The sequence below is a fragment of the Amblyomma americanum genome, chromosome 7, assembly GCF_052857255.1.
Source record: "Amblyomma americanum isolate KBUSLIRL-KWMA chromosome 7, ASM5285725v1, whole genome shotgun sequence".
NCBI lineage: Eukaryota > Metazoa > Arthropoda > Arachnida > Ixodida > Ixodidae > Amblyomma > Amblyomma americanum.
Genome location: NC_135503.1, coordinates 14,323,336 through 14,345,322, shown reverse-complemented (window position 1 = coordinate 14,345,322; position 21,987 = coordinate 14,323,336). Strand labels below are relative to the sequence as shown.

General features: G+C 46.2%; 1 protein-coding gene across 1 annotated transcript; it reads right to left on the bottom strand.

The window, feature by feature from the left end:
• Nucleotides 1–1,039: 1,039 nt before the first annotated feature.
• On the bottom strand, nucleotides 1,040–20,955 carry LOC144098529 (MFS-type transporter SLC18B1-like). The gene is made up of 15 exons (XM_077631247.1): nucleotides 20,823–20,955; nucleotides 20,526–20,740; nucleotides 20,284–20,439; nucleotides 14,314–14,409; nucleotides 14,158–14,231; nucleotides 13,410–13,557; nucleotides 12,744–12,812; nucleotides 12,079–12,178; nucleotides 8,902–9,062; nucleotides 7,938–8,036; nucleotides 5,071–5,159; nucleotides 4,752–4,847; nucleotides 4,343–4,417; nucleotides 3,048–3,141; nucleotides 1,040–1,310 (listed from the first exon to the last, which is right to left on the bottom strand). The coding sequence occupies exons 2-15, from the start codon at nucleotides 20,670–20,672 to the stop codon at nucleotides 1,191–1,193; spliced, it is 1,524 nt and encodes a 507-aa protein (XP_077487373.1). The 5' UTR covers nucleotides 20,673–20,740; nucleotides 20,823–20,955; the 3' UTR covers nucleotides 1,040–1,190.
• Nucleotides 20,956–21,987: the final 1,032 nt, after the last annotated feature.

Sequence of the window (21,987 nt, the reverse complement as noted above, 5' to 3'; positions counted from 1 at the left end):
GTGGAGGACATCCTGTGTACGGGGGGCTCCCGTCGAACTTGCGTTTGGTGGCGGCCTGGTTATGCCTGGTAGGACTTGAGGACAGGCGCTGGCACCGGTTCAGGGTCCTTGCAGGCAAAGTATAGTGGGTGACAATCGCTATGATTGTTACTGTTGTCACCGGGTTGCCCTTCATAAGCTGCGTCGTGGGACATTTAGTGCGTTGCGGACCTTTTCAGGAGCTGGAAGTGTGGCTAGTAGGCGTGGGTTTGGCCGATCGAGGCCTCTTTAGCATCTGCTGGCCGCGGCTTCGGCATCGCGTCAGAGGCCTGATGAGGTGTTGGCTGTTGGGACGAGGCAGACGGAGATGCTGAAAGCCGCGACAAGCATACTGCTGCAAAGTGTGCCGTGTTCACAGGAGATCTTGCTTCCACTCTAATCAAACATGTGACGTCCTCAGCGAAAAGGACGGGCTGCCACCGTTTTGAAGTGAATGGCTGTGTGGCGTAGCCTCAGGGATCCGCGATAAAACCGGTGTTGACGCACGTGTTTAGCTTGCGAAATCGGCAGCTGAGGGCAGCACCTGTATTTTGGTTCTTGGTCCTTTCTACCTTATAAAAAGTCCATTTTCTGTGAGAATTGTCTCTTTGTGATTAGAACGCATATCCAATCCATACAGGCCAACTTCTGTCTATTCTCATCGGCCCTTTGACAAAACCATGCTACCACAGCTCAGGTGTCGCAACATATTGCATCTGCAAATGTTTAGCACCTGCAAGTAAAAATGTCTATACGGAGGAGTATAGCTTAAGTACAAAGACGCCTTTCTTCTTGCTTTCATAATCAGCTTTTAGTATGCTTCCTCCCGTGCTTGTAGTGGGAATGCTGTGTTGTTTACTAGATATAGAGAAGTATACAGTTCGTCTTAGGCATAGTAGCAGCGCAAAAAAACACACACACGAAGAACTAGACTCCGAGAGACACGCACAGACGCTGCTCCGTGTCTCTGCTACTATGCCTAAGATCAGTAACCGACTCGCCCAAGAGCTCGTTTTACTATACAATTCGTGAAGAGGTTTTTTATTGAATAGACTATGGCAACAGCACTTTTCAAGAGCACTCTAATTAAATATTGAGGTAATCTATTTTGGCATGTGAAACAGTAGCAACGACATAGAGAAGGTGTCCATTCGATGAAGCGATGAAGGAACTCATATGAGGGACGTCGACTGTGCTGATTTGTCTGGCGGCCTTGGCGGAGAATTTGTCACTTTGGCGGCTTTTCTTCGAATGCAGATTGAATGCACCCAAAGGGCAATGGTTGCAGGTGCCTGAAATGTGAAAACAATATAGCGCTCTGAAACACTTACATCGAGTGGCTGTACAGTAGTCGTCCTTTAACTGCAAGTACCATTTCTGTTTTTTTTCTGTGATTGTTTCATCAGCGAGGGAACTTTTCTAGCATCCACATTCTATGCTAGCCTCAAATGAAAGCAGCTGTCTTTTATATGTACAGTTTAGGCCATGTCACGACACAGGTGAACGTAAAAAAAAATGCGTCAGGTGTCCATTTCAAACGACACATTATGTTAATTTGTCCCGCTTCTCGCACTTCTGGACTGCATGGTTGGGTGTCATGGGCGCAGCCAATAAATAACTTATCGATTCGAGAGCAATAGAATTCACGCTACCTGCGAAGATTTGATTTGAGAACATTTCATCTTAAGCCGAGTTTTATATGCTGAGCTTCAATTTTTTCGTTCGCAATATTTCTCAGTACATATTTAGGCCCACCGCTTGAGTCGCTCGGTCATAAAGCAATGAAAAGAAATCAGACTTAGTGCATTGTAATAAAGGTTTTACATTATGAAGCATTAAAACGAATGCACGTGCACTCAACGTGTTAGAAAGTAGCATGAATGTCGGCGCGCCTGGAGCCAAATAATGGTTACAAGAGCAAGAATTGTCCTTACTCTTCAGGGCCACGTTTGCAAGGCTCCTTGTTTGTGCGAACGGCTTCTGTATGACTTACATTTCTGCTAACATTGAGTTAACTGTCATTAATGGGCACAGCCAGGAGTACCGGCCTGGCACATGCCATGATAACGCGGTGTTGGGCATTACGAATTTCGCTGAACACTTGAGCGGGATTTCCTCCAAGTTCTGAACGCTGTGTATGAACTACAGGTCCGGCCAAGTAATCGAATGCCTGATTTCTCACTGTCCTTTGCATGTTAGGATATTCCATGCTAGCGCAGCATGCAGCCGACTTACTCTACTCGACCATCACGGTTGCCGTAGTCACAGGTTAGAGTCAGCCATTCCCACATGCCAACGGCTTCGAAGACTCGACCCCTCTTTGGAAAAGTCATAGGTATACCTGCACTGGCAGCACTCCAGTCATATTTTCTTGAGCCAAAATATACCTCACGACATTCTTTTGCCGTGGATACTCATACCAGATTAAAAATAATCTGGTATGAGTATCCACGGCAAAAGAATGCCGTGAGATACTTCGAATTACTGGCTGTCGTGAACTGGGGCTTTTGCACCACTCTGTTAAACGCAGTTAACTGCTAAGTATGAAGCATGTCCTTGTGCTCGACTCTGTATACCTCAGTCAATCGCTGTAAACGGTCTCCTGAGTTACTTGTAGGACAAGTGCATCTTGAAACCGCAGGCAACGCAGGCATTGCGCTTGAACCTTACACACGATTCTTCCAAACGTAAATCTCTAAATGCTGGTTGCCGCGCCGTAATGGTAATGAAAAAAGTGTGTCGGCCTGCATAACACACATTCTCACTGCTTTTTTCTCACACTTTCCATGACATGGAGTTGCTTCACATTCACTGTACATATTTTTTACTTATTAGCCTATGCTTCTTCGACGCTCTGATCGTTCAATGCTTGCATTGCGGTTGAAGTTTACAGAGTATCGGATTCTTTCTTCAAAATCTCACCACGTCGAGCGTCAGATGACTGTGGCCAGCGCATATCTATGTGTGTGCAAAAAAAAAAAAAGGTTACGGCTAGCCAGGCAGCGATTGTGCAGTGCCGCTCGACTTACCCACGCGACCAAGATCCAGAACATGAGCATGGATCCCTTTCTGTAACCGTACAGCTCGACGACATATCCAGCAATTGGTGGTGTCACCATGCCCCTGCAGTTTGTGAAGTCGTTCATAATAACACGTTGGAAATTAAAAAAGAACTTCTTTATAAGTGGTAACAGGCGTTGACCAGGTTAATATTTATTTTGACAAGTTTATTCGAACTTAAGTCTCCACTAACAGAGAAATTCAAATAATCTGCGGCGACGTCCTTCAGAATAGAAAATGTAAGAACTAACAGGACTCCAGGCCCTACCTGCAGATAAATATCCTGTTGAGAGCTGGGTCAACTTGCTTTCACTTCCATGTTTATCAGTGTGTTTAACTGTGCGTATCTGTCAGATATATCATTTAGTGAGAGCTCATTGTTCGATATTGATAATGTGACTGATTATTCGCTCATGTTACCACAGACAGCGGAATTGGTTCCTCTTGCTGCAGCTTGTTAATCTTGCGCGTACACGCTGCGCGTAGGTACACTGTGTACAGATTTCTGCGAACACGAGAACCGGGTTTCATTGTATTTGATCAAGCTATTGTGCACTTTGTTTGCAGCAATAGCAGAGTGCCAACCCGAGACTCATGAGCTAGCTTTTGGGTGATTCAGCTTCGGGCAATGATAACTGACTTTTATCCTCCAACTGAAGTATATATACTGACTGCCGCCAGTAATATTCAACATCGATCGTTATTTTCCTAATATTTTGACATACCCTGCACTAATATGGCCAAGGATGGGTCCAAGGGTTATAATTTAAAACCTTCGCATTGTTCCGTTAAATTTGATGATAATGAACACAGTGGCCAAAGAAGAGCGAGAATCTCGACCTCTCCTGCTAAAAACGGTCTTTCAGATTAACGGCTTTAGGTTTCAGCAGGATTCGTTCACCAGAAACAAGTTAGCGTTCAAGTCTAGCTTCCGCTGACGCCAAGAGTTTCTAATGGGTCGGGCTCAAAATTATTCGCTTGATTTTGAAGGCAGTTGCTCATTAACATCGACCTCTGCGCAGCTTTGCGGTTAAAATTGAAACATTTCATTTGATAAAACATTGTACTCGAATGTGGAGACCTATAACAAAAAAAAAACCATGAACATAAGTAGAACGTACCTATTTTAAGAATATTTTTCTATATATCTCAAATATTTTTATACTTCACAGTTTTAATGGAAGTGGGCTCTTTATGGTGCCCTTAAATTTTGTCTAGATCGCAACACTCACAAGCATCCCGCTTAGTTATGTTTTTGACTCACCCGAATACAGCAAACGTAAACACGGTGCTTGAAAGGAAGCCGTTTGTACGAATGTTGTCAGGATAGCCACGCTGCCTGTAGGGATGAAACAAAGCGCAAAATATAGACTGCGGCTGTGCAACAGTAATTTAATAAAGATGGAGAAGTTAACTGTTATTGGTCTTCGCGATATTCAGCTAACTATCAAGAGCCCTTTTTAAGTAAGTGTTTGACGATCGAATGTGAATCCTTCTGGGAATACAAAGAGACCTACGTTACCATGAAAATTTGGCACCTTTTTTGAACTGCGTTTATGTCATAAGCGTACTCAAAAATTTTAAATGAAGAGCGCCAGTATAGTAGACTGTACTACAAAGCCAAGTGAATGCGTTGATAGTAGTAGAAAGCAGCTTGATAAGCGAGCACTCACAGTGCACGTCTCAATCCGTGGCAGTATCCGCAGACAAACTGGGCAGACATTCCCAGGCCGGTGAAAACTTGAGAAGTATAAACAAGTGCTAGTGTGCTGCGTATGAAAGGAAAATAATAGCATCATTTCTTAAGAAAAAAAACGAGGCAGCAGCCATTTTGCGGGTATACATGGGCACATAAACGGAGAGAAACAATGTCCAAGATAATGTGAATGAAGCAAGGACTTAAATAAACACACTGTGAGGACGAAACTAAAACAGCCGTACTGGCGATTTCCGACAACGAGGACAGTAGACGGGAAAATATGGGCGCTTTACCGGGGCACCGGAAGGAATGGCGCTGGTCCTATAACAAGGTATGCCAGTATGGTGAACAGATGTCCCACCATGGCGTAGAATGGCTCCAGCTGCGGGAAAAAAGATAATAATACAGTCGCCGCATTAACCAGGCAAAGCACGTGTGCAGTGGCCTTCACTCGCTAGTGAAGCTGAAATCATTTTTCGGTGCGGGATTTCCGCTCTTGGAGGATAATGTTAAAATAAAAAGTAGAAGATAAACACACACACACACACACACACACACACACACACACACACACACACACACACACACACACACACACACACACACACACACACACACACACACACACACACACACACACACACACACACACACACACACACACACACACACACACACACACACACACACACACACACACACACACACACACACACACACACACACACACACACACACACACACACACACACACACACACACACACACACACACAAACACACACACACACCCACACACACACACACACACACACACACACACACACACACACACACACACACACACACACACACGCACGCACGCACGCACGCACGCACGCACACACGCACGCACGCACACACACACACACACACACACACACACACACACACACGCACGCACGCACGCACGCACGCACGCACGCACGCACACACACACACACACACACACACACACACACACACACACACACACACGCACGCACGCACGCACGCACGCACGCACGCACGCACGCACGCACGCACGCACGCACGCACACACACACACACACACACACACACACACACACACACACACACACACACACACACACACACACACGCACGCACGCACGCACGCACGCACGCACGCACGCACGCACGCACGCACGCACAATCAGCGAATTTTATGCCAGACCACAACGCCGGGTTTTTGCCTTGATTAAGTTTTTGTGTGCGGCGATGCAAGCGGTGAAATTGTTCGTCACGAGATGCTAGATGGAACATCAGTTGACCTGATGACATCATAGTGGTCTGGACAAATCAGCGTATTTCATGACAGACGGCAACGTCGGCTCGAGCAATCCACAAGTTTCGTGACAAGGCTACAACGCGTTTTTTTTTGCCCGTGGTGATGTTTGTAATGCTATTTCAGTTATAAACTGAGAGATAGCCAAATGTTGTGGCGGCCTTATTTCTTCAAGTTACCCCTAGCCCATTGACCAATGCAAATTTATGTACGTTTACACATGTGAAGCCGAATAGTTACTGAAACGGAGAAAAGCATATAGGAATTAATTTTTTTTACTTAGTCTGTGGTGTTCACTAATGGAAAGTTAGCGGTGTAACCATATTTATGTGAAAATAATTAATTACAATAGTGAAAAAAATAACTACATTGCTGTGGTGGGATCCGAACACACGGAGGAGGAGGAGGAGGAGGAGGAGGAGGAGGAGGAGGAGGAGGAGGAGGAGGAAAGGCAGGGATGTTAACTCACGACTTCTCCATGTTGTCGGCGGCTACCCAATGATAGATGTATATTCGTAGCTAGAGAGGCGACATGAAAAAGAATTGTATCGAATAAAAAACTTGGGGGGGGGGGCACTTAATCCCCGAGGATATGACGCGATAGCCTTAATTGGTCCTTTCAGCGGCCTTGGGTCTTCTCTGCGTATCACTTCGCAAACACGGACGCTGCTCTTTCGCTCATCATCAAATAACGCTTAACCTACTCTTAAGAGTACAATGCGATTGCATAAGTGATCCCTCTCGCGCAAGTACTTCTTTGTCGTCTAGGGTCTGCCTACTTGGCCATATATGCGGAATTTGTTATTCTATACGTTCATATATCACTGGGAGTCCTCATACCACTACTGGCGCAGTGATGCAGCGGTTTAGCGATGCGCCACTGCTCCGGCAGGTTTCTGCTTCAAACACAGCCACCGGTGGGGCTTGTGAGACACAGGTTGCTCTTCCCGAGTAAACTGTCGCGACCAATCATTAACTGAACTGCCACCTGTCGCAGTGGGCAGTTTGCTCACAATCTGATGGGAAGATTGCCACCTGCCACGGTGGGCAGGCTGTGATGACGTCACACGGTTACGTGACCTAGGTCGCAGGTGGGAAACCTGCTTTTTAGCTCACAACATCACCGACGACGTCGGATTCTCTGGAGAGTAGTCAAGGGTTCGACAGAATCCTGTCTGGCGAGGGGGAAACATAGTCGATGAATAAAACGTACACTCGCCAAAAAATGGGTTTTAAAATATGACGTTTCGGGACCACTACGGGTCCCTTGTTCACCAAGGGACCCGTAGTGGTCCCGAAACGTCATATTTTACGGGTCCTTTGAACAAGGGACCCGTAGTGGTCCCGTAACGTCATATTTCAAAACCCATTTTTGGTGAGTGTACGTTTTATTCATCCACTATTCTCTGGATAACGGCAGCCTTAACGCCGTCGCGTTAAAACATGTCGCACTTGGAGTGCATCCCTCTCTCGAGCAAGTGCCGTCGATAGCAGTACTGGCCGCGTGCCTCTAAAGCTAAGCGCTTCCACGACCACAGGACAAAAAGTGAGATCAGATAGCTGCGGGCAGAACATTTCCATTAGCCGGTAGGTGATGACGTGATGCGTTGGTAGGGATGTCATCCACCTTACTGCATACGGCAGACAGCCACACTTCTCCTCTGCCACTTGCTATTGTCACAATGCCCCAGTGCCGAAAACACCGCTACCTCGCCACCCCCCTCTCCTTTTGCTATAAACTGAAATAGAAGTTACCGAGTTACCGATAGCGCATCATGTTATGTGATGAGACTGCCATGCGCTAGACATAATGCAGCTTTTTGTTTTTACGTACCGCGTAATGAGAAAAGGCTCCGGCGATGAAACCTCCTACTGAGTAGCTGGCGAACTGGACCGCGTAGACGCTGCCTATGACGGTACCTGTCAGGTTGAACTGAAAGAAATAGATGCATGGGTAATGGACAAGTCAACTTTGCTATGAATAAATAAGAAAAAGAAGACACTTAATTCGTGAGAAAGATATATGCTTTACGAAGTTGTCGGGTACCCAATGTACTCTTCAAATTGCAGAGACATAGGTAATGGGATAGAAGAGAAAATCTTCTATCGTGGACAGAAGCCCCCAACCACGCGGACAGCAATGCATGTGCATTAGCGACCTGTCTTCCAAGTAGCACCCGATATGGCTACCGTAAATGTAGTATTGAGCTGCACTTTTGCCGCCACAACTACTGTGGTCTCAAACCACTAGCTAACATCAGAGCTATCTCCTTCGATCGCCGGTTATGCGTCCTAGAAAGTTTTGTCCCTAACAATTTGTGCTGAGCAGTCATAACTGAAGACATCAGCTCCAAGTCTCGCCAGTAAATCCTCATGAAAGACGATGTTTTTAGGCACTTGGTTCCATTCACAAAGAGTGGTGCTAAGCAGAAGCTCAACTTTTCTTCTTGTGACACCTGCTAGTTTTAGCGTCCAAAGTGTTGAAAAAGGAGTGAGGTATGTTCAAGTTAAAAGAACGGGAAGTTGCTTACGAGCATGATGTAAGTTTACACCCTGGCTCTAAGGTGAACGCTACGGATTATAGACTCCCCTTCATTGACATCCGCAGTCAATTGTTTGAACTGTCTACGCTGCATAACTATAAAAAGCTATAAAAGCTGAATATCATTCCTGTGAGTTCAATAGTGAACATTATTACGTTCCAGTGGTTCGAGAAAAAAAAACGTCCATAAATGAAATGAAAAATACTCTACTTTTTCATTCGTTTGATACAATGCATGCAGTGCTCATATACTGACATTTTCGAGGCTTGGTTCCAGCGTCGGTTCGTTGAATCCCATAATGATCCAGCTCATCATTAGTAAGACCATCTGGGCGAGGAACACCGGATCGATTAGGAGCCAGTAGTAACTGCGAACCTTGATTTCATTCTCTTGCACATCTTCAGATTCTCCCGCTTCTGCGAAAACATTTGAGACAGGCCCAGGTTTAGTTCGAACAGAACACCTGCTATTCGAATGCAACCATACACCCACCACCACCACCATCATCTTCATCATCATCAGCAGCAGCAGCAGCAGCAGCAGCAGTGGCGGCAGCAGCAACAGCAACAGCAGCAGCAGCAGCAGCAGCCTGATTACGCACACTGCAGGGCAAAGGCCTTTCCCATGTCTCTCATATTAACCTTGCGGCCCAGCTGCGGCAACCGTATGCCCGCAGACTTCTTGATCTCATCCGCCCAACTAAGTTTATGCCACCCACTGCTACACTTGCCCCCTCTAGGAATCCACAACATTGCCATTAAGGGCCAGCGGCTATCTTGCTTTCGCATTACATGTCCTGCCCAAGCCAATTTCATCCTCTTGATTTCGACTAGGATGTCATTAACACGCTTTTGTTCCCTCACCCAGTCCGCCCGCTTCTGGTTTCTTAACGTTATGCCCACCATTTTTCTTTCCATAGCTCGCTGCGTTGTCCTCAACTTAAGCCGAACCCTTTTCGTTAGCCACCACGTTTCTGTTCCATTGGTGAGTGCTCCACTCATCACCCTCGCCTTTAAATCACATTCTTCCTTTTCTAAAATTACCTGTATAGATTGGGGGCTTCGGGTTACCACCCCTACCGGTCACAATGTTTTTGACCTGCACACAATGACTGCCGGCCGGCATATGTTTGTTAAGCAAATGAGTATTGAGTCAGCTGTCTAACATGCACACAAGGCAGTAGAATTTGCAGTTATGCATAATAAAAAGGTTTGAAAATTAAATAACGTATGAAGCAATTTTGTGGCACAAGCTCTATGTCCCCTTCAGGCGCTGGGTCCACATATGTGGACGCAACCTAATCCTCCTCATATTTTTGTACGAAAGGCGAATTTCCACCTTTGATTACCGCACTCTTACCATTTTGACCCTTCCGGTCAAGTCTGTGGTGCCATCTCTTGCAGCTATAGCGAAATGCGTTTGTAAAAAAAAAAGTAAATTTGTGCATCACGTCGCTTTTTGCGGGACGAATAAATAGCTTCCCTTTTTGCATTCTATCTTTAGAAATGGTCGTGAATGAAGCAATTTAGGGCTCGGATTGTGTCGATAGGGTAATGTAGAAACGGCGCACCAATTTTCATTGTCGTAGATGAAGAAAAAATGCGGCGGTGGACGTTCATAGTGGCGCGTCCACAAATGTGGACACGGCGCCTTAATGCCGAAAATATCAGTGGCGTTTTCTTCCTACAACGCTCCATTTTTTTTTTTGTGGACGTTTGGTACAAAATGGGCTTACTGTTTACGTACAAAGAGAACGCTGTACGACTCCAGCGCTGAAGCGTTTTTCATGAAAATAGCCGATGGAGAAGCCCCTCCAAAGAAGTTCGGCCGACCGAGCAATGAAGACCCGCAGATGGTCGCAAAGAACCACCACTTATCTGAACCGCTGCCGACAAATACAGCGCGCTATGACCAGTGCTTAAAGTCAGGGAGGCCTAGGAGGGTATTAGGCTCCCTTCCAATATTCAAAAAGGGATCAGAGACCACCTGTGCTAGATTGTAGAACGCATGAATCCGAATGAAGCAACCATTTTCAGTGGCGGTCAGAACATTTTTTCTCTATCTTTGTGAAAATTCCGCTTCAGCTTTTAGCAAGAATCATTACATTTTGTATGAAACCCGAGATAGAGAAAAATACAAATTGGCAGCATTACACGAGGGAGAATGAAAAAGGGGGACCCGCGCCCTCACACCATGGTCAGTTCAGAGCTGGCCGCTCAGCTCCAAGGCTACAAAACAACAATCACCACATTGGTAGAGCGAGGGGACAGTTTGTTTCAGGTCTCTGACATAAATTGAGCAAACAAGGACCTTGAAAATGATTTCTCATTTCTGCAAAAACCATGTGTAAAACAGGCCGCAAGATGTTATCTCCCTCTCCCTTTCCACCTGTGCCCAGATCGCTCGAGACCCCGTCAATGCAGCCGGACTTGAAGCATTGCTCATGATGGAAGCAAATTGGCCCCAACTTGTGAATGCGTTAATTACACAACGGTGTCGACGTGAAAGCTCCACATCTAAAAGCCACGTTCAGTGGTCGAAATAGCGTACATTCTCACAGCAAGCGCACATTTTCACAGCAAGAAAATTATCCATGTCTACGATCAGTCAGAAAAGGCAAGCAAATGTAGTATTGTTTGCGTTCATGTATCCGGTTTAAGGCGCTATATCCACAAATGTGGACGCGAATAAAGTACGCTTAAATGTGAAAATTTTTGCGTAATGTTTTGCACATCCCTTCAGCTTAGTCTATTGATCATCATTTATGCAAAAAAAAAAGATTTTTCCTTTCAGAAGATAATTGGCGCGTGAAGGGGATATGCTTCATTTGACAACCCGTAATGAAGTTTCTTGTGATAGTCAACAGTATTGTTCGATCGAGCGTTTTGTCATAATCGGTTAACAAAGATTATCATTGTGATTTTCTGAAGCACTCAGAAACTGTGACATGTTAAAAACAAGCACATCACTTAGATTTTCAAAGGTGAGGTGGTAACAACAGGTACAGAGGTTGTTCTAAATATATAGCATTGCCTTATATGTATGATGTTTTGGATTAGAAAACTAGACTGGCTGGTACAAATACCCCCCCCCCCCCCCCCCCCGGATTACAACCTTCAATAGTAGACATAAATCCGTCTCTGTCCCCTTTCACTGTGAATTTAATGGCATTCTGTGCTTCGTTGCCGCTTCTCGCCAGTCCTATGTTTAATTTGTGATTTAAACTAGACACAGAGAGCAGGGCAGATGCGGTGCATCGCGCAGTATGCGTTTCACATTTATTGACACTGTACTCATCTGCAAGCATGAATTTGCAACCTTGTATGGGTCATGAAAAACTTCAAAAGGATAGTAATATGGAGAATGTTAGGTGAAGAAAAAGCAGTTTCACTGACGAGAGCAAGTTTTATTGAGTAGCGCGAAACCACTTACCACTGTATTGGTTAAGTTTCGATCGGAGCTTCATGATTACTGGAAATGACAGCATAGTTATGGCTCCCAAGACGAAAAACGGCAATGGATAGGCCCATGCCTGCAACACATGTGAGAATATTGTAGTGAATACCTCTTCGGCATGTTTTGTGCGTATATTTAAACAAATTTATGTATTTATTGTAGGAGAGTGTTTCCGCCCTGCTGCAGCTGTTGTAACGAAACTCGGGGCCAGCAAATTTGGCTTCCCGGAGTAGCTTTTTCCCCTGATTTCTCCCACTACCTTGTCTCACATCGTTTGTAAAAAAAAATTCAAACAAGGGAAATCACTCATAATAGGTTGGGGGCTGAAACTTGCTAGGCACAACGGCGTTTAGAAATTTTGGTTTGATTCAAGGAATTTCCAACTAGCGAACACAATGAGTACTGCATTAGTTTCTTGCAAAGGAAATACTAAAATTTTGCATGCTTTATCTTATGTCATCAAGACGGAATAAAGAACACATAAATAGCATATTTAAGTTTACGTAAAGATAGTCACCAGGGCAGTTTTACATGACTGCCGCATGCAAGAGGTAGCTCCCAATGCTTTGCACCGTGTGATGAGTTCTAAACATTTTCATTCGCGAATAAATATCGGCGGTAAAAAGGAATAAGGCACTCACGTCAATCAAAGAACCACCAATAGCCGATCCGACCATGTTGCCCGATCCCCAAAGGAATTCTAAAAAGGCCTGGAAACGTAGAAGATACTGATATATCATCAATGGTATCATTATTCCAGAAAATGTAATTGCATTCATGACAGCATGTGCACTTGCATATTGCTCTCTTTGGGCTCCTCCTGTGGTCTCAAAGGAATGTAAAGTTTCTGCTTCCTAGTGCTCCCGAGCGGTTTTGTGCTTTTAAAGCTACCCCCCCCCCCCCCACACACACACACACAAGCCATAGCAGGCTTTTGGGCGATATTCTGGTAATATGTTTCTGTGCCCCGACAGATTTCCGTTCTGAAAGCGCTGCTTGGGCTCATCCTCACAGCTAATGGGGCCAAAAACGCTTACAGCATGCCTAGCGTCCGAGCTGTAGTTATCGCCTTTGAATGTCCTTGAATCGCTTCTGACCTAGAGCGCAAAAATTAATGTTATAGTTTATTGTGCAGTGCTTGCGAAGTGCTCTGTGTTCTGCTTGCTACTATGTGGACGATTTTCTTTGTAGTATGCAGGGTACTGTACGTCCTTTTCCGGAACATCTTGTCGCGGACTCCACAGGGGCTAGTAATTCTATCAAATCGCCATTGAGACAGCGTTCCTCTAATCTCCAAATACACTCACGATGATGCCGCCCCTGTGTTTGGGGAAGCGAGTCGTGAAGACGGCAAACATGCTGACGAGGTAGAAGGTGTTGGTGATGCCTCCGAGAACGACGCACGCTATGGAGAGGCCCAGCAGGACGTTGCCTCCGGGAGCCCAGTACAGACAACTGCGCACGTCGTTAAGACGCCACGCGGAGGGCGTTAACGTTCAAGAACACTCCGCGGCGAAGATACGACAGACGTGCCTTTTTCACAAAGTAAGCAACGTACATGTCGCTCGTAAAGAATACGGGAGAAAACAAATAAGCGTTTTACATCTTTGTGTACGTCAGATGCGACGATGAACGCTGGCTTTCATTGTGTCTGTGCAGTCTCGGTTTTCAAAAAAGGTAAAGTTCTTATTCAGGCACTCTAGCGAATACGCATGCAATAGAAGGATAATCGGATGCGGGGAAGAAAAAAATTATATTAAAATCAGGACTCTTTCGCAGAGCAGTATGCAAAATTTAAGCACTTAAACAATGGGCATTTTGTTCCTTAAGTTAGGTCATTTTTTTAGGTAGGATTTGTGCTACGTTTTGTGAAATTCGTTGCGAACAAGGTCATATGTTTATAGTTTTAATCAGTGGTTTATCGATCTATTTGTTTGCATGTCTAGTATCATTGACATTTTAAATAATGAATTGCGGCACAAGGTAATGGGTTGCTTTCGGCAAAAAAAAAATACTGCGCTCCCAAACGCATCTGAGCAGTACTGGTCTACTCACCCAAAGAGAATAGTGAAAATGAAAAAACCGCCTTGGCCAAACAAGTAGCAGGCTGTAGGCGTGATTCTGTTGATCTGAAAAAGGACGCTAAATACGTTTGTTCTGAGAATGACATTTTCAGATACGATGAGATTAAAATAGTCATCTTGTACTTACCATTTTTTCAGCGGTGATAGACCCGATCAGCATAAATACCTTGAAGAATGAGAAGACAAAACCATACTTCCACGCTTCCACGCCTCTTGAAGAAGCCTGAAACATAAAATTAAATTTAAAGATTTAGTGAGAATCCGCAGGGTGTACAAGATAGCACTGGGTCTACCCGAGCCCACCAGCACGCACCGCTTGCTCCACTTCGGGCTTCACAACACGCTTAGCGAAATCACCGAGGCGCAGCGCACTTCACAACTAGAAAGATTAGCGGGCACGAGAGCAGGACGCCAGGCCAGATCATGGAAAGTCTCGGCATCCGTTACCACGCACAAGTCCAGAAAGTCGCCGTTCCGGACGCGATAAAACAAACGATAAGAGTCGACCCGATTCCACGGAACGTCCACCCGGAACACAACCGGGGAAGAAGAGTGGCCAGGGTCAGAGCTCTCCTACACAGCCACGGAGACGAAACGGGGACAAGCTTCGTTGACGCCGCGGAATACGCAGAACGCTCGCAATTCGCGGTTGCGGTCGTCGATTCAAGTGGCAAAACGCGCATAACGGCAAGTGTAGCGTGCGAGCGCGCAGAAGAAGCGAAAGAAGTGGCGGTGGCCCTCGCCCTCACGGATCCGACGTGCACCACAGTTCTCTGCGACTCGCCGATAAACGGTCAAAAACTTCGCAAAGGATGGATCTCACAGACAGCGGCCCGAGTCCTGAGCAATCGAAAAGTCCAGTGGGAGGAGAGCTTTTCAAACCAGAATCAAGTGGTTCCGGCGCACATGGGAGAGGTATCGGACACATATCGCAACTGAAACGAGACGGCACACGCCAAGGCGCAGGCGACCGTCGTCCATGGGACAGCACCAAAGACCGCTTGACCAGCTACAACGAAATTACCAAGGCCCTCTGCCTGGCCCGCCGAACCTTCCTCCGCCCAGCGACAAGCTGGACAGGCGCACGCGGTGGCCCTCAGACAACTGCAGACTCTCACGTACCCCAACCCCAGAACGATACCACATACCCGACAAATATAGCAAGGTTTGCCACACGGATATCGCCACTTTAACTCGCATGCTCAGGGAACTGTATCAAAAACCCGCATGGTGCTAACTCCGGAACCCTCCCGCCGCGGTTGGCCGCTGCCTTGCGTAGCCCCAGCCTTGGTGGCCAACTCTGGGCCGTCCAGCAGGCCCGCGAGGTGACGGTGAGGCAACACCTCGACGTCCCACGTGGGAGACCTAAGGCCCCTTCTTCGGCGAAAGCTATGCAGGTCTATAAATAAAGTTGTTACCAACCAAAAAGTGAGAATGTATTCAAAGATTCCTAAGACGATACTTATTCCTGAAAGAATGGTGGTTAGAACTTTGACTTAACGAACCAAGCATTGTTCTCATGCTCGCACAGCTGTAGCATGCGCTATTGCATCGCATGAGGCAGCTGTTTGCTGGAACAGAGATAATCTTGTGGTGTATACACTCGACAAAGGGCCGCGATTTTTTCTCTCGATATCGGCGATGTTCGACCCTTACATGAAAGCAGCATTTCTGCAGTTTCAGTTTTCGAATTATATTCCGGGGAAACTCATTTATTGTGGCGTAGAGTCTCATCATATATCTAGCGCCTAGTTTCAAATACCTGCTCTGTTCTCCATATCTGTCGCTCTCGCCACTTCTCCTGCCCAAGTGTTGCAGTCATGTTTGGTTCTATCCATTGCATTCGATATTTCTGTTTCTTTAAAAAAAATTGGCAACAATGTCGGCGACGGCGCACGCCACGAATTCAAAATCCGCGAGCGGTGAAGCTCAGTGAACACTCTTATTTGCCGCTCTGCCGGCATCGCTTTGTTTTCGGTGCGTGCCGCTTACCCTCAGTACAGGCGCCTCAATTCTGCTTTAAATCACACACAGCTGGGAGATGATAAACAATGACAGCAGCGGGCGACCGCAGTCATTTAGTAGCTCCCCGGAAAGCGTGACGCAGGGAAATCTATTGGCGATTTTCAAAAAATCGACGCCACGCTAGTCTAAGAATAATCGGCAGCACACGGAACCATTTCGTTATTCCTTCCCGAGTGCTTCGTCGACGCATTCAGGCGTTGTTCACGTGGTTTTATTGTGAAAATAGAGGTGAATTTGACAACATCGCGGCAACACTGCCGCCGAGCCGAGACCTCGTCTACAGAGAACTCGCCCGACAGGTTCAAGCTGCTGTTGCTGCGCAGCGAGACGTTTCGGATGTCCTCCCGGAGCGCCGTGGCGTAACGAAAACCCGGCAACACTGTTGCATGCCGTAACGAGACGGGAAAACAGGCAGGCATTATTCCATTGCTTCTCCACTCCCAGCAGCAGGAAGGGAAGGCAGCTTTGGATGCAGAAATTGCGGATTGACGACCCAATCACAGCGGCGGTGGTCGCGTATTAGCGGAATTTTTAGAGGGCTTGAATTAAGCAGCGATTTCCTTGTTTCAGGTAAATTTCTCATCCTTCCACTCGCAAATAAGCTGTTTCTTTTAAGTCATACAGTGAAGGCAGTTAATAGTACTTCGCGAAACTCAGCGGGGTAGCAGATCGTCCACCATTTTTGGACAGACACATTTTGTCGCCAGTTTTTGTCTTTCGGAATTTCAAGCGTAATATGTACTTTCGATATAGAAATTATTTCCACCATCGTATTGGTGTTTCTTAGAAAACATAGCGCAAAAAGGACACGGACGACACAGAAGTTGACAGGACAGGCGCTAACTTGCAACTTTATATTTCGAAAAGCCACCACGTCTAATATATAGGAGCCGATCACCACCATCAAGCGATGAGCATGCGCAAAGAAGAGCACAATCAGGATTACAGCGTGTGAAAAATAAGCAAAAAATTTACGATAAAATAACAAAATGAAAGCACGGTGCCGGGGGAACACTGAAAGAAAAGAGACATCGTGTACCGAAACTTACTGCAAAAAGCGCTTTACAAGCTTGTCAATGTTAAGAACCAAACAGATAACGCGGCAAAAAGGGAGATAAACAGATCGACTAAAGGATGAGGGGAGTGTACAAGGCTCCACACTGAGACAAGCACATGGCGAAGAAAGACAGAATGACAATGGGGAAACTACATTTATGGGCATGACAATGGAAGTAAAAGATAGCAGAAATTTAGGCCAAAAACAGATAAGGGCTGTGATACTATACATAATCAAATGAAAAAAATTGAAAAAGTTTAAAACTAGGAAACAATGAAATATATGTATATGAAAAAATACAGAAAGACCTAAACAGAAAAAGGATACAACCAGAAGTATAAAGCACGAGTGTAGAGGGCTCCACGCTAAAACAACGAGGGGGGGATGCAAATATGAGAAAGGAAATAACAACTGAAGTAAAAGTCAATAAAATGCCAAGGAATAGAAGCAGCAGGAAAACCCAAAGGAAATGCGGAACCGTTCCAGTTCACAACACCATAAACATTCTTGACACATGGTTCACACCTACAGATAGCCATCAAGGAATTCAACTTCACTGGCCAGTAATTGAATAGAAGGTGCGCTGACGCACTTTTTCCCAGCTTTTCTTATAAAATACGCCTCCATGACTTCACGCTCCGTTTGTCCTTTAGCTGATGTTAAGAATTCTGTTTTATCTATTTTTGGATAGCATCCACTCTTTTGCTCTGTGTCACATGCTTTGCAATGGTCGGCCAGGTTACTTCCTGATTTGTTGCGTACGCATAATCTATGTTCTCTGGCCCTGTCATTGAAGCATCTTCCTGTCTGCCCAATGTAATGACGCCCGCAACTGATAGGAATTCTGTACACAACGTTCGCCTTACATTCCGTAAAATTTGTTTGATGTTTCGTCGTGCAGTCATCTCGTTTTACCATTTTCTTAGTGCAGACCTTGGAAAGCTTACATGGGGCAGAGAAAACTACTTGTACATTATAACGCGCTGCCAGCTTCTTGAAATTATGTGAAAACCTATGATAATATGGTATTACCTGGACAGGACTTGGACAGGACAGGACTTGATAAGTCGCGGCCTTTCGATGCAGTTATTTCCACCAGTTATGACACTCGGTACAAAATTTTACACATCCCTGCAAACAATCAACCACAGGTATTTTGCGCAAGAAAATGAACAAACGGTCTTTCTGAAGGCTTGATTATGCTATTTAGGACAAAAAATGTTTCGTTTAGATGGAGACGAAAAGTTGCTTGTCAAAGGGGTGAACAAGTCTGGCCCCGAATGTTCAGTCAAGGACGTTGGTTGCTGGACTGAAGTAATGTCCGCACGTAAATGGTACTGAGGTTCAGTATGCTGAATCGAAATGCAAGTAGACGACTGTAGAAAGCGAAACCACCGCGAACCATTTTAGTTTCAACGTCATGCAATGATTGCGAAAAACCTAGTCTTGCTTTCCTGTAACAATGTAGCAGTAAAACCGCGACATGTTTGCCTTTTCCTGTCTATCCCACCGTGCAAAACCACTCTGCGCTGGATTTCTCGACGTCGCTAAAAACGTCGTGGAGGCGGGCGACGATCGTGTGCGGTTCCGCTTGCACGGCGAATGTTTGGAGACACAGACCGACGATCTCCAGTTCGTCATCAGTGCTTGATTTACCCCGTGTAATACAAAGCGTTTAGTTGAATCCAGGCGCTAAACTTCGCACGACTCAATCGTGTCATCAAGAAACTTGTTATTGCGCCAGGGGATCACCATAGCAGAATTCTCTTTTCGGTCGCCATATTGGCTCGACTGCGGCGTCGCTAGAGTTCGGGAAAATCACTATTGTGAAACACTGCTGCGCTCTGTGGATTTTTGAGCGATACCTATTCTTAGTAAGTTCCGCAGTTTCGCGCAGATAATTAGGGGCGTTGGCAGCCTTTGCAGCAGACACTTAAAAAAAGTCGATGAAGACCAACCGCCAGCCGCTCTTCGTAGTCATCGCTAATCGACTGCGAACGACTCTCCTGTGTGAGCTCTTTGCACTCGTTGGTGATTCCTGCCTGATCTGTATTAGCTGCTCGGTGTGATTGCCGCCGCTTCCCTGCAGATAAATCGGCTCTTCAAACAGAATAGTCTTCTTCAGAGCGCTATGTCTTCTAAGCGCGTTTCTCAGTTTCGCGCCGTCGGCGGCGGCCCGTCCGCAGCGCAGACCTTGGCAGTACGCCAACGTGCGGCGCGGCAGCAACCGCACGGCGTCTGTGTTTTGACGGGGCGCCTGCAGCCGTCTGTCGCTCGGTGAACTTCGAAGCAACGCAAAGCCCTGCGGCGGCCGTCTGCGCCAGTGCAAGTATAAAAACAAAAACAAAATCCAGGGAAGCTGTGCGGAAGGAGTAAGGTGCACAAGGCGACACGTGTTGGAGCACGTGCACTCGAGCATTGCAGTCGAGTCGCTCAAATCATAACACTGTTAAAAGTAGTTGCTCCCTACACCACAGCTAATGCTCAGGGTTTAGCTTTACACCTTCTTAACCGTCCAGTAACCTTTTTTCTTTTCTCTCATTTATCGCCTCCAAATTTGGGGAGAGCGTCCTATAAACTAGTAGGGCCTTTAGTCGACTGTACATGGTATTCAGTATTCTGACCTCATCTCCGGTGTTAGGTAAGCTGAGAAACGCGCTTGTAGTATCCAGAGCACGCAGTTTAACAGCCGCCCTGACAGGGGCTTGGCGAAAGGAAGGAAAGCGATACACCGTGTGTCACTTTATTCGACATTTTTTTTTGATGAAAACGTACAGCTACAAAACGCGGTTTTTAAAGATTGCTTACCTGGAGCGTAGTGAAGAATACTTTTAGTATATGATGTACTATTCACCTAACGCGTTCTGATAAACTTTTTCTTTCCTTCCTTTAGGCCAAACCTATATCGAATAAACTGAAACGCTCGGCATAAAAGAAGCAAAGCAATAAAAGACGACGCTGTTTGTTCTCGCGCGAAACACTTTGCACTGGTCTCTATTACTGCCCTGCACTCACCAGAATCGGGTAGAAGGGTTGGATAAGGGAGAAGGTCGCCGAGATCCAGAACTCGCTGTGGACCAGAGGCAGGAGCCAGGGGTCCCGCTTGAGCTTCTCCCAGCATCCCACCGCTGCGTTGACCTTCTCCTCATCCTGCGCGTCTTCTTTCCAAAACTGCGTGTGGGTGGCGGTGGTAAGAGGCGGCACTTTGCTCCGGCACTTGGTGAGCACTTGTCAGCCGGCTAGCGCGCCTCACTGACCTGCACTTCGTCGAAGCTTCCCGACAGTCTTGCCGTGTCCACTGGCTCATCTTTGCTGACGTTCGTGACATCCGTATCTTCAGTTCGAAGCACAATCGGTGCGTACGATAGTCGTTGCTCCGATCCCAAGCCCTCGGCGTCCGGCATCTCCGGCAAACGAAGAGAAACGCCCGGCAAGGCTTATGCTTTTCAATCGCAGTTCATTTAACGGAAGCCTGTAAGGGCGGAAGGTGCGGATGCCTCAGAGCTTTTCACGGGGAAGGTTCATGGTCGATTTAGAAGAAGCGAAATGCTCACGATTTGCAGCTGCTCGCTGGAGAGGCGGATTTTCTTGTTTGTTTTGCAGACGCGGCGATACAGGTACGCGCGTTGAAGCGAGGGTAGTGAACGTCTGCGCTGAGCGGACGCAGCTGGGATCGAATCACAATGCGGGAGAGGAAACGCGGCCTTTTCTCTTGTTGTTGTATGGAAAGCGGCCCGGTTCATGTGACGAGCTGTGCTTCGACCTTGGGCACACGCCTAGAACAAACAAAAAAAAACGACCAGTTCTGTTTGAACTGTCCTCAAGCTGTTTCGGGAGTCACAGTGGAGGATAAAAGCGGACTGCCAGTGTCGCTTTCAGTATCGAAAACAAGACGACAGTTGTCGGCATTTGAAACGAACAGAAAAAAAAAGATGTAAGAGCGGCTTGACGACCCTATGGCTAGTCAGACTTCAGGTGTAAAAAACTAGGATGGCGCTATAAGAGAGGGCCTGATCGAATGCACTGGGTGAATTTAAGCAATCGCTTCCACTTAGGTACTTGTTTGGTGACTGCACGCGTATTTTTTAAGGTGGAACAATATATTTTGTTTTCCTGCATACATTTTTTGCAATGCCTCTTCATCTGCTTAATGATGGCACTTGGTGCCAAATATAAGTAAATATGTGCGCCTTTCCATTATATTATGTCTCATTACCTCTGGTTGATGCTACACTCTTCAAAGATGAAATACTTTTCTGTGCGACCTTTTTTTAGTTAATGTGCGCCTTTCCACTATTTTATGTCTCATTACCTCTGGTTGATGCTACACTCTTCAAAGATGAAATACTTTCTTGTGCGACCTTTTTTTTTTTAGTCAATGTCGCTTTCTTCATTAGCATGTGTTTCTTCTGTTCCTTTTTTCCTATCAGATTTTTATGCCCCTAGGAATCGTTATTTGGTGTGGATCCTCGGATGCTGCTACCGCAGTCGTGGTCTAGGGGCTTTGTCGTCCGCCTCCGCTGCGGGAGGTGGTTGGTTCGAAACCCACCCGTCAGCCACCTACCGGTAAAAATTTTTTGGATAAAACATATAGTGCCAATCACATTTTTTCCCTTATCACCAGGAAGAAATCTGTGACTTGGGGCTTTCGTAACAGAGCCGAGTACAATATGCTAAGGCTGGCTGTTTTGGCCGCAAGAAGAAATGTGAGCAGACCAG

Bases quoted from the DNA above. Each gene is read 5' to 3' on its own strand.
- LOC144098529 (XM_077631247.1), bottom strand. From the start codon at position 20,672: ATGCCGGACGCCGAGGGCTTGGGATCGGAGCAACGACTATCGTACGCA. The intron at 20,440-20,525 runs GTCAGTGAGGCG...ACCCACACGCAG, and splicing joins GAAGCTTCGACGAAGTGCAG to TTTTGGAAAGAAGACGCGCA. The intron at 14,410-20,283 runs GTGAGTGCAGGG...TTTATGTTTCAG, and splicing joins AACCCTTCTACCCGATTCTG to GCTTCTTCAAGAGGCGTGGA.